General features: G+C 39.3%; 1 protein-coding gene across 2 annotated transcripts in view; it reads left to right on the top strand.

The window, feature by feature from the left end:
• The first annotated feature begins 795 nt into the window (after window positions 1-795).
• Window positions 796-13,527, top strand: part of LOC127803314 (autophagy-related protein 13b) — a 29,573-nt gene continuing 16,841 nt past the window's right edge. Inside the window, exons 1-3 of one of the 2 annotated variants that reach the window (XM_052339440.1) lie at window positions 796-1,063; window positions 1,309-2,708; window positions 2,791-2,972. In XM_052339440.1, coding sequence (XP_052195400.1) covers window positions 1,335-2,708; window positions 2,791-2,972 — 1,556 coding nt within the window. In that variant the 5' untranslated portion in view covers window positions 796-1,063; window positions 1,309-1,334. Of the gene's footprint in view, window positions 1,064-1,235; window positions 2,709-2,790; window positions 2,973-13,527 lie in introns of both variants that reach the window. The other variant, XM_052339439.1, reaches the window with a different exon arrangement.

The raw sequence follows: 13,527 nt of genomic DNA, 5'->3' as shown, positions 1-13,527 counted from the left end.
GGAGGACATCTCCTTTTCCTATATCAACTAGCTTTTTTTAGAATCAAGGTATGTTTTGTCATTTGTCTACTGATATACTGTCGTTTCTTTACTCCCTCACTTACTTGAGCGTCGAAGTGTTTATAGATGCCAATTGCCCCTTAGATGGACCCGTTGTTGGAGCTCGCTACCTGTCGTTGCGATTCCGTCTCCAATCACTTTCTTTAGTTAAGAAGGAACAAGTTCACAAAACTCATTTAACATTTTACTCATGATTTTTAATTTTTATTTTTTAAAAAGAATTTTAAATATTTTTTTTGAATTTTCAATTTTTAATAAATTTTTAGATAAAAAAATATTTCATTAATTTGAAATTAAAGATATTATGTAATTGTTACAATTAAGAAAGTTTAAATATGTATTTGATAAGAGTTAAATTTTATTATATAATTAATATACGAGAGAAAAAAATATAATTTTTTTAATAATTTAATTTTCTTAAAACAACTTATTTATTATATAAGATTGTGTTTTGGTGACCTACCAGATTCATATTCTTATCACAATTTAAATTTGAAGACCCAACCCAACCCAAGTGACCCACCCACCCAGTTAATACACATCTCATCATTATCCATACATTTTTGACGATCACAACGTACGAGCTTGCTAAAATTAATAATAATACTAAGATTATTCTCGAAACTGAAAATTCAATAATCTGCCTTTTATTTTCAATTATTTTGTTCGAGAAACGGGGAAAATTTAAAATCGGAAAACAGAGAAAATTGATCCGTAAATATCACATGAGATGAGAAGGGAAGGGGAGAGAAGAGAAGAGAAGGCGAGGCGCTGATAGTGATAGGATAGATAGATATAATCAACAAAACAATAATCATCAACAGAACCATACGAATGATGAATAAATATGCGTATGGATGTATTCTGATTTCTGACCGTCTCATCGTTAGGGTTCTTCCCATTCGAAGCAAGAAAGACAGGTCCGTGTATATGTATTGGTCGTCGGAGCACTGTTGAACTTGAAACCCTACTGGTATTATGCAATTAATGCACATGCGAAGCAGTGAGTCGATCTTGCCCTTTATGCTTAGCAAACGTTATTTTTTTCTTAATCCGTTCATGATTTCGGCTTAACTTGTATTAATTTACCGTCTCCTATGCCTGTTTGTGCTTAAATTCCCTTGGTTTACTTTGCGAACGGGTGGTTTTGAGAACATTGTTTTTTCTTGTTGCAGTAATTGATGTGAAGTGGAACTTGTAAGCGATCTAATTGGCATATTATTGGTTTTCTTTCGCTGCTGTGCTCAGAATTTTGATCCTTGAAGAGTATCAGCATGGCGTCTTTCCATGGTAATATGCAGCCTGAACCGGCCAAAATGGAACAAATAATCACTGAATTCTTTGCAAAAAGTCTTCATATAATACTCGAATCAAGGTGTCCGTATGTGTCATCTCGTAATTATAGCGGTGAACAAATGATATCATCCCCATCTTCGTCTTCATCCTCATCTTCCAGTATTAGACCAAGGGATAAATGGTTTAATTTAGCACTAACGGATTGCTCCGCAGCTCTAGAGAATATAGATTTGTGGCGTCAAAGTAATCTTGAACCTGTGGTGATCGATGTGATTTTAGTGCAAAGGCCAACTGATTTGGAGCCACTGAACTGTTCTCCAAGAAGGGGCCTCGTCAGGAACTTTTCAGCAAAAGAGCAATCACTGAATTTTTGGAATTCAGAGCATGATAACTTCGGGTGTCCGGCTAAGACAGAGAAGATCCTAGAGAGATGGGTAGTGCAGTACGAGAGTCGAAAGACTGGTAGGAGTACTACTTCCGGAAGCAAGAGGTCAAGTGGTTCTAGTTGGCAAACCTCGTATAAGAAATCAATATTGCTTTTAAGGTCATTATATGCGATGGTTAGACTTTTGCCTGCATATAAACTCTTTCGCGACCTTAATTCATCTGGAAAACTTCTGACATTTAACCTTGCTCATCGGGTTTCCTCTTTTGTTGAGCCATTCACCCGTCGAGAAGAGTCAGAGATGCAGCAATTTGTGTTCACACCAGTAGACACTTTCTGTGGTAGGCTTTGCCTCTCAGTCCTGTATCATTCATCACTTATGGATGTGAGTTCTGAGCCATCAACACCTATGAGCCCACAGTTCATACAAGACTATGTTGGGAGTCCAATGGCAGATCCATTGAAGAGGTTCCCATCCCTTCCGGTTCCTCAAGGTTCTCCGTCTTCCTTTCCATTTGGAAGGCGTCATAGCTGGAGTTATGACCTTTATAGAGCCTCACCTCCTTCTGCCTTGCCCTCACCTTCACCCACATACTCAGATTCTCGTGCTTCAATCACTAAACCTAGTTCTGATCGTCTTCCTTCTAGATGTTCACCTCATCCTTTTCCTGAGACACCACTAATTCATAAAAGCACTGCAAATTTTGATGAGTATTGGCCTTCTATCTTTTCACCCTCCCCATCCTCATCACCGCCAACATATGGTCCTGAGAGTAATAAATATAAGACTATTTTACGGTCTGAAAGTGCTCCAGTTAGCATACCTGCATCTAAACTTGCTATCGACCATTCATCAATCAAGAAACAATATTTGCCGCCTTCTCCGCCACTTAAGACCACCAGATATGGTGCTTCTAAGATAGAAAGAAATTCTGGTTTGATTCATACCAACTCAACGGTTGACAAGGTATTGTGTACATGAAAATTGTAGTGTTGTGTTTTACTGCTGTCTATTTATTTCACTTATAGGTGCTTTTTGTTTGCTGCAGTTGTGCTCCTTTGTGAAAGAAGGTGGAAGGCATTCTGGGATGAAGATATCTTCCAACAGCTCACCTCAGAAATCATTTTCTAGAAGCTCCAGTAGGTTGTCTTTCCAGGATGATTTCGATGACTCTGAGTTTTCTGGCCCCTTTATTGTTGATGATGATGAAGCAGCTTATCCAGGAAGCAGGTAATATGGGACACATGTCAATCTGATATTTTTTGTAATTTACCCATCTTGCTTGCTATTCCTGATGTTGCCGTTTAGTTATAATATCATCACGTGCCCTATTCTAATAATAATTTGTTTCCTTGATGCCTATGAAACATGTTTCCTATAAGATAATTCATTCATATTTTATAGATAAAAGTGAAATTTTAACAAAAAATATTCACCTTTTAGAAACTAATGACCATATTATGTAGTTGCTCAGGCTCTTCATATTGAAAAGAAAAATAAAAAGAAAAGAAAAATAAGATCAATTTGGCCCTTGAAATTTTTGATTTTGGTCAGTTTAGCACTTGGACTTTTTTTTTTTGGCGGGGGGGGGGTGGGGTCACCCTTGAACTTATCAAATGGTTTAATTCAAGGGTGAATCTGAGTAAAAAAACTCGAGTTTTAGGGGCAAAGTGAACCAAATAATAGCATTTTAGGGGCAAAATGAACCATATTGAAAACTTTTGGGGTGAATTTGACATAAAAAAGTTCAAGGGTTAAACTGACCAAAATTGAAAAGTTGAGGGGCCAATCTGGCCTTTTTTCAACAAAAAAGAAAAAAGAAAAAAATTAAGTTCATGCACAGTTTGCTAGGTTTCCCATTCTTGGCAATGAACATCAGATTTTGTAGGAAGTTGATAATATTATTTTAAAATATATTAGCCTTGGATTGATATTGATTGCTGATTACTAGGAAAAGTATTTTATCCCCTCACTTTCAACTTCTACTATTGTTTGCTTCATTTGTGTATACTTGGAGCACTAAGATTGATGCACTTATTGTTTGATGTCCATATGTTACCTTTAATTATTTGAGGGTGTTTTATGTTACATTTCTACTGCCACTGAAGTTGCTTACTTTACTTGGTATTCCTATATATGCCATTACCATTATAGCATATTTGTCATGATGGAAGGAGGGTGGCTGTGGGGTTCATCTCTTTAAAGTTAACTTCTATATCTCCTTTACCTTTTTTATACCTGTTGAGGATATAATCACAAATTAAAGAAGATAAAGGGCCGAAAAAGAAGGAAGAAAAGCTGATAAAGATGCAGCTGTCAGTTCCTAAAAATTAGAAGAAGATGAAGCCTCTTCTTATCCTAAAGAATAGGAGAAAGTTTAGGAAATTTATCTCTACTTATCTGGTGTTGTATTTGTATTTTAAATTCCTAGATTTTAGGAATTTTTCTTCTATTTAAGTTTTTAATTTGTATCTTTGAGTGTGTGAAATTAATTGTTTCGGATTCACCTTGATTTCCTTAGAGTGTTAATCTCTAAAACTCTTAAGGTTTTTACTTTTTTCATGGTATCAAAGCCACCGGTCTGGTGATTGATTCCTTCTTTCGTTTTTTCCTTCTCCTTCCACAACAAACCTGCAACTCATGACTGGTTCTTCAACCTCTAGCGAAGGTTCATCTCGTTGTCCTACAACTTCTCAGATTATGCTGTCATTTGTTATACCGATGGCTTCTGATCAGCATACCCTTCAAATCACCCAACATCGCCTCAATGGGACGAATTACCAAGAGTGGTCGCAATTAGTTTTATTAGTTATGAAGGGCAGAGGAAAGATGGGATACCTTACCGGAGAAGTCCTACAACCAAATCCAAAGGATGCTACTTATAATGCATGGGATGTGGAAAATTCCATTGCCATGTCTTGGCTCATTAATTCAATGGAGCCAAAGATAGGAAGAACCTATCTATTTTATAAGACAACCAATGAGGTCTGGGAAACATAAAAAATCTCTATTCGGACATGGAAAACACGACCTAGTGCTTTGAAGTTAGATCGGCCATACACACAACTTGCCAAGGTAGTCTTTCAGTTACTGAATATTATAATTTGCTTTCTAGTTTGTGGCAGGAGATGGATTTATTCTATGAGGTTCGTTCGAAATGCACTAAGGATGGTGTAACTTACTCCAAGATGATAGAGAAAGAACGGGTCTTTGATTTCCTCCATGGACTAAATCCTGATTTAGATGAGGTCAGGGGGAGACTCTTAGGCTCAAAACCTTTTCCCTCTATAAGGGAATAAGAAGATTACACTATAGGAAAGGTATAGAAAAGGAAAATCAAATAAGCTGTACACTATACAAGGAAGCTAAATATACAATCACAGATTTAGAATACTTATTTAAAAACATGATCACTTTCCTAATCTTGGAGAAGATCTGTCTTGATTTTGGAAAGGTTGGTCACGATCTTTCTCCTCTAATTCTCCTTTAATCTCATGAATCATTCAACACTCCCTCTCAATCTGGTGAATGAATATCTATCATTCCTAGTTTGCTTACAAGTTCTTCAAATCTATTAACAGGTAGGCCTTTTGTTAATATATTAGCAATCTGATTTGCTGAAGAAACAAATAGTATACATACCTCCTTAGATTCCAACTTCTCTTTAATGAAGTAACAGTCAATCTCAACATGTTTTGTTCTATCATGTTGCATAAGATTGTGTGTAATGCTGATAGTTGACTGATTATCACAACATAACTTCATTGGACCATGGTTAGGGATTTTAAGGTCTTCCAGCACTATCCTTAGCCACAATAGCTCACATAGACCAAGGGCCAGTGCTCTAAACTCAGTCTCTGCATTAGACCAAGCCACTACACCTTGTTTTTTGCTCCTCCAAGACACCAAGTTACCTCCAAGAAAGACACAGTACCCTGTCGTTGACCTTCTATCCACTAGGGCCCCATAATCAGCATCTATGAACCCTAAAACCTCCATTTATTTCCCTAGTCTGAATGGTAAGTCTTCCCAGGAGTTGCTTTTAGGTCGCATAGGATCCTTCTCATGGCTTACATATGTTCCTCAGTCAGATTATGCATGAACTGACTCACCAAACTGACTGCAAATGCAATGTTAGGCTTAGTGTAAGAGAGGTAAATCAACCGTTCCACCAATCTTTGACGTCTTCCTTTCTCCACAACCGAACAATTAGAGTTTCTCGGCTTTAGGTTAGGCTCTACAAGTGTACCTACAGTCCTGCCACCAAGCATCCTTGTTTCCTCTAGCAATTCCATGGTATATTTTCATTGAGAGAGAAAAATGCCGTTCTTAGAGTAAGCCACTTCTATTTCCAAGAAATACATAAGTTTGCCAAGATCCTTAATATCAAATTCACGGGTCAGATTCTTCTTTAGCTGTTATTGTTTCTCATTATCATTTCTTGTAACAATGATATCATTTACATATACCAATAATGCCGTTGGACTATACTTCTTAGAGTGCTTAATAAATAGGGTATGGTCTCCCATACTCTACCAATATCCCATGGTCTTCATTGCCTTTGAAAATCTCTCTAGAGAGTTCTTTTAACTAACTCTCTGCCGTGAGTTCCCAAGTGGCCATGTGCAACTCGGGATCTAATTACAGTTATACAAACTCCTAATTACAATACTAACCAACCACTAATTATAGTCTTGCCTTCGGGCTATGACAACTCCCCACCCCTTGAATTATTTCTTGCCCCCAAGAAATCAAAGAAGACTGGCCACCCGGGGATATTACTGGAGTAAATCTAGTAAGTACTACCAAGTGGTGTTGTCCGAGTGCAAGTGTGTCCACTGCACCAAAACCTGTGTGATAGGAAGAGAATCCTTGTAAATCACCCTCATGTCCAGCACTGCCTTAGGCTCCACCTCCACAATCCTATCTTCCTTTAACTCTGGAACCCTTCCACTGATGTCTTCAGTTATTCCCACTGCCTTCTTCAAGGGGGATACGTGGAACACCAGGTGTAGCCCTACCCCTTTAGGGAGTTGTAGCTAGTAGGCCACTGGCCCTACTTTGGCAAGGATTCAAAAAGGTCCATAGTACTTGGGGCTAATTTTAGTTGTAGGACCCTGATGGAATAGAACTCCGCCTGGGGATGTTATCCACTGCCGGTCCCAAGCCCGGATAAAGGAGGAGGGTTGTGTTAGGTAGCTGACAGCCAACGTAAAACTTAGTCAGATCCAAAACATGAACTCTAGACAAATTATGAAAAAACGTTTGGGCGTGGGCGTAACCCTTCATAGCGATGCGCTACACTGCTCGCGTGTAGTGTCAAGTGAGCTAGGGCCGTTGTATCGGCGCTCGGATATAGTGACAAATAAGCAAGGGTTCTCGCATTTGCTTGGACGGATGTGGGTAAAGAAGTTAGTCCAACATCAAAATCAAAATCAAAATCAAAACCAAAACCAAAATCAAAATCAAAACCAAAACCAAAAACAAAATCAAAATCAAAAACAAAAGCAAATTCAAAGTCAAAGCCAAAAACAAAATCATAGATTAAGGATTGGGTCATGGAACATAGGAACATTAATAGGTAAAGCTATGGAAGTGGTAGATGTGATGATTAGGAGAAAGATTAATATTATGTGCCTTCAAGAGACGAGATGGGTAGGGAAAAAAGTAAAAACTTTGTCAGAAAATGGATATAAAATATGGTTCACAGGAAATGATCGAGCAAAAAATGGAGTGGGGATCATTATGGATAAAAGCTTAGTAGATGAGGTAGTGGATGTAAAGAGAATAGGGGATAAGATTATTATGGTGAAGGTTATTTTAGGAAGAATGACTATGAATATCTTTAGTACATATGCACCACAAGAGGGGTTAGGTGAGGAGATAAAAGCATAATTCTGGGAGGACCTAGAGGGACTCATACAAATGATACTAAGAGGAGAGAAAGTGATTATAGGAGGTGACTTAAATGGTCATGTGGGTAGAGACGGAAACGGCTATGGAGAGGTACATGGAGGGTATGGATTCGGGGAAATTAATAATGAGGGCAAGTCTATTCTAGATTTTGCAATGGCATATGGGCTCATCATAACCAATATTAGGCTCAAAAAACGGGACGAACACTTAATCAGGTGGTGGGATTTAAAAGGGGAGAAACAACTAATCTTCAAAGAAAAATTAAGGGGTAGAAGAGAATGGAATGGAGAAGGACAAACAAACCAAATGTGGAGAGAAATGGCTAATGCCCTAAGAAACACAGCAAAGGTAGTGCTTGGAGAGGCAAATGGTAGAGCCCCTAACCTTAAGGAGTCTTGGTGGTGGAATGAAGAAGTGCAGTTGAAAATTAAAAATAAGAAAAATTGCTATAAGGCTGTATATCAGTGCAACAATGAAGAAAATCAAAAAAATTATAAAGAATTAAAAAAGGCAGCAAAAAAAGCTGTTAGTGAAGCAAGGTCAGCATACGAGAATCTATATAAACGACTTGATACAAAAGATGGAGAAAGGGATATATATAAATTAGCTAAAGCAAGAGAAAGAAAAACAAGGGATTTAAATCAAGTGAAATGCATAAAAGATGAAAATCAAAATGTATTAGTGAATGAGGGAGCGATTAAGGAGAGATGGAAGGAGTATTTTACAAAATTATTCAATGATGATGACGACACAAGAGTTAGGTTGGGACATCTTAGTAACTCCGAAGGGAACGTGAGCTATACATTTTATCGACGCATAAGTCCAAATGAAATAAGGCAAGCATTAAAAAAGATGAAAAATCATAAGGCTGTGGGACCGGATAATATACCAATAGAAGCATGGAAATGCATGGGAGAAGAGGGTATCTCCTGGCTAACGAAATTATTTAACACGATTCTTAAATCAAAAAAGATGCCAGATGAGTGGAGGAAGAGTATTTTGGTCCCTATATATAAGAACAAAGGAGATGTTCAAAACTGTGAAAATTACAGAGGAATTAAGTTAATGAGCCATACTATGAAACTCTGGGAGAGAGTAATAGAGCAGAGGCTCAGAAAAGAAACAGAGGTCTCAGAAAATCAGTTTGGTTTCATGCCCGGTAGGTCAACAATGGAAGCTATATACCTACTGAGGCGCCTAATGGAAAGGTATCGGGATCATCAGAAGGACCTATATATAGTGTTTATAGATCTAGAAAAGGCCTATGATAGGTTCCCTAGAGAAGTATTATGGAGGGTTTTAGAGAAAAAATGAGTTCGAATAGCCTATATACAAGCCCTTAAGGACATGTATCATGGTGCAGAGACAAGGGTCAGAACATGCGGAGGGGATACTGAACCGTTTAAAATTGCAATAGGATTGCATCAAGGTTCTGCACTAAGTCTATACTTATTTGCTTTAGTAATTGATGAACTCACTAAAGATATTCAGACAGAGGTGCCATGGTGTATGCTATTTGCAGACGACATAGTGTTGGTGGATGAAACAAAAGAAGGAGTGAACACTAAGCTTGAGTTATGGAGAAACAATTTAGAATCTAAGGGATTTAAATTAAGCAGAAAGAAAACAGAACATATGGAATGTAAATTTAGTAAGAATGCAAGAGTGGAGGATGTTATAATAAAATTGTAAGACCAAATCTTACAAAGAAAAGACCATTTTCGATATTTGGGATCAGTGATTCAAAAAGATGGAGAAATTCACGAGGATGTCACACATAGAATTAAGGCAGGTTGGCTAAAATGGAGAAATGCATCGGGGGTGTTATGTGATGGTAAAATCCCATTAAAATTGAAAGGAAAATTCTATAGGACAGCTATATGACCAGTTTTGTTGTACGGTTTAGAACGTTGGGCAGTCAAATACCAACATGAGCAAAAGACGAGTGTAGCGGAGATGAGGATGTTAAGATGGATGTGCGGCCATACAAGAAAAGATAAAATTAGAAATGAAGTTATTCGTAATAAGATAGGAGTAGTGCCAATAGAGGAGAAGATGAGAGAGACTAGACTAAGATGGTTTGGTCATGTGAGAAGGAGACCAAGAGACGCTCCTGTGAGGAGAGTTGATGAAATTGAACAATTAATCAAAAAAAGAGGTAGAGGCAGACCTAAGAAGACTTTGGGGGAGACATTAAAGTTTGATATGAAGTGTATGGATCTCAATGAAGATATGACAAAAGATAGAAATACATGGAAGTCTAGAATTCATGTAGCCAACCCCACATAGTGGGATAAAGGCTGGATATGTTGTTGTTGTTGTTGACCCTGATGGAATAGGTGTTGTTGGAATCGCTTGACTTTCAAATATACCTCCTCCCCTACCTCAAAGGTTCTATCCGTGCGGTGTTTGTTAGCCACATGTTTCATCCCCTTCTAAGCTATGGTTAATTCCTTCTTTATGACTTGTAATGCCTCCTATCTTGCTTGTAGATATAAGTCAGCTGAGGTTTCAGCTGGTGTGTTGTGCATGACTGTTGGGCTGTGTATGGAAGTTGGTGTTATACCACCACTGGGCCAACGATATCCAATGACTCCGACTCCTGGGTTTTGTAAAGCATAGGCACCTTAGATATGTTTCCAAGCACTAGGGTTCATCCGTTCTATTTGACCATCAGTCTCCAAATGGTAGGCTGATGACAATTGCAGGCCTATCCCCAACCCTTGGAACAAAATTTTTCAGAATTGACTTGTGAATATTTTGTCTCAATTTGAAACCACAGCCCTTGGTAGGCCATGTAGTTTAAATACTGAATCCATAGGTTTTCTCGCCACCTCTGTAGCAGTAAATGGGTATGCAAAGATAATGAAGTGACTGAATTTTGTCAATCTATCCACTATCACCAGAATAGTATCAAATCCCTCTAGACTTAGGTAATCCTTCAATAAAATCCATGGAAATCTGTTCCCAGGCTTGTGAAGGTATTTCCAACGGTTGGAGAAGACCTGGATAGGGTACCTGTTCATGCTTGCATCTTTGGCAGACGATGCACTGCAACACATACTTAGTTACATCCTTTCTGAGCCCTGGCCAATAAAAGAGTTGCCTTGGCGGTATGTCACATTCAGTCCCGAGTGCCTTCTTATAGAGGAGTTATGTAGTGATTGCAAGATACGCCTCCTTAGCTGAGCATCTTCCCATATAATCACCCTGCCCTAATATCTCAGCAATCCCCCCTTGAAGGAATAACTTGACTCCTCTTGAGGTTGTATTGCCAGTCTGGTTAGAATCTCCTTAATCTATGCAGTTTGCTCATAACTACTTGTTATACCTTGTACCCAATCGGGTACCAAGGATGAGATGGCATGGTAGCTAGATATGTCCTCCCTTCTTGATAGGGCGTCCGCTACTTAGTTTTCTTTTCCTCTCTTGAAGAATTGTGTAGTCAAACCCTATCAACTTGGTGATTCCCTTCCGTTGTAATTGATTGTGTGCTCTTTGCTGGGACAAGAACTTTAGACTTTTGTGATCTGTCCTTATGATGAACTTCCTGCCCTCCAGGTAATATCTCCACTTTTGAATGTCATGACCCAAGGAGCATTAAAGGGATAATATAGTAATAGGCTTATGATAATTGTTCGAAAATATTTTAGCAATTAGTTAGAAGTATGGGGGTGGCTATGCAATCAGATATGTTTATATAAAGGGCTACTATAATCAGATGGAATCATGCTTGAATTGATTGAATGAAATTCTCATTTCTCTCTCTAGATTTTTCTCTATTGAGTTATATGGTTATAGTCTAGGGTTAATCTTATATTAGAGCCTAGAGCCCATGGCCCATGGCCTATGGCTCATGGCCCATTGTATTTTGTATATATATATATATAGGTGTATAGTCTATGAGTTTAATTAATGGAATATACATATTAAAAGCTACGATTTTCTTCCTAAGCTTCACATGCTATCAGAGCCAAAATACAAACCCTAGCCGTTGCCGTCACTGCCTACATCACCGACGACCACCGTCAATTGCATTGCCATCGACTGCCGCAGCCTACTGTGCCACCGTCGTCGCCATCCACTGTGTTGTCGCCGCTTGTGCTACTAGTCTGTAGCGGGTCTTCACTATCCGGCCACCGATCACGCACATCGCCACCGCTGTTGTGTTCGCCGGCTTCTGATCTATTGACCCTCGGAGGCCCATTGCCGTTGTCGCCTCTCTCGCACTGTTCATGAAGACGTTTTTACTTCGATGTCTCTCTCCAGTGCTCCGATCGCAATGTCGTCTTCACCATTTGACTCGTTTCCTTCAGTCCATCCCAATCCTGGTGGTTTCGTCGCCATCCGCTGTCGCCGGTCATCGACGTCCGCCGTCTACAGTCGCTTCAGCGCACCTCCACGCTTCATTCTCCGTGCTAGATCATCCAACCTTTCTTTTGGCTGTTTTAACCCCTTTTGTTTTAGATCTGTTGATCTTGTAGGGCTCCCTTTTGTCCAACATGGCTTGTACTAGTAAATCTGGCTGATTCTCTGGTATTCTGTCTCCCGGTCAAGATAAATTGTCTGCTCGGTCCATCAAGTGCATTTTTCTTGGTTACTCTCACCTTCAGAAGGGTTATCGGTGTTATTCTCCTGACACCCGCCGTTATTTTCTTTCGGCGGATGTTACCTTCTTTGAGTTGTCTCCTTTCTACTCTTCACCTCATTCCGAGTGTCAACCCATTTCTGAGGCAATCCCTCTTCCCATAAGTCCTCTTGCTCCTATTCTCCCTATTCCTTCTTCTACCCCATTGCAGGTTTATCATCGGCGTCATTAGTCTCGGTCTCCTCCCGGTGGAGTTGTTGTTCTTGCGCCTTGTCCCGTGTCTCCTACTACTTCAGCGACTCCTGCTGCCTCACATCCTGCTCCAGTCTTTTCACCTGCTGCAGTCATGCCTCTAAGGATCTGCTTCCTATTGCCTTTCAGAAAGGTACCCGTTCTTCTCGCAATCCTCACCCCATTTATAATTTTCTTAGCTATCACTGTCTCTCGCCTCTTTTTTGTGCTTTTGTGTCTTCCTTATCCTCTATTTCAGTACCTAAAACTGTTAGTGAGGCACTTTCTAATTCGGGGTGGCAACAAGCAATGGTGGATGAGATGACTACTTTGTATTCCAATGGTACTTGGGATTTGGTTCCTTTACCCCCAGGGAAATCTCTTGTCGGTTGTCGGTGGATCTATATTATCAAGGTTGGTCCTGATGGGTAGGTTGATCGCCCTAAGGCCCGTTTGGTTGCCAGGGGGTATATTTAGGTTTATGGTCTTGACTATGGCGACACTTTTTCCTTTGTTGCTAAGATGTCCTCTGTGCGTTTGTTTCTCTCTATAGCACCTATGCGCCACTGGCCGTTGTATCAGCTAGACATTAAGAATGCCTTCTTACATGGTGAGCTTCAGGAGGAGATTTATATGGAGCAACGTCCTGGATTTGTTGCTTAGGGAGAGTCTGGGTAGGTTAAACTCCGTCGCTCACTATATGGGTTGAAGCAGTTTCCTCGAGCCTGGTTTGGTTGCTTTAATGCTGTCATTCAAGACTTTGGTATGATTTGTAGTGAGTCTGATCATTCGATTTTTTATACACACATCACAGGGGAGGTGTATATACTTGGTTGTCTATGTGGATGATATTGTTATTACAAGTGATGATCATGATGGTATTGTTCAGTTGAAGAAACATCTTTTTCATCATTTTTAGACTAAGGACTTGGGGTTACTTAAATACTTTATTGGCATAAAAATTGCTCAGTCCAGTTCTGGTGTTGTTATCTCTCAACGAAAGTATGTGTTAGATATTTTGGAAGAAACTGGGATGCTTGATTGTAAACT

This window comes from Diospyros lotus, chromosome 6 (assembly GCF_014633365.1).
Source record: "Diospyros lotus cultivar Yz01 chromosome 6, ASM1463336v1, whole genome shotgun sequence".
Taxonomy (NCBI): domain Eukaryota; kingdom Viridiplantae; phylum Streptophyta; class Magnoliopsida; order Ericales; family Ebenaceae; genus Diospyros; species Diospyros lotus.
Note: the sequence above shows the minus strand (reverse complement) of the source record. Positions and strands in the feature narration are given on the sequence as shown.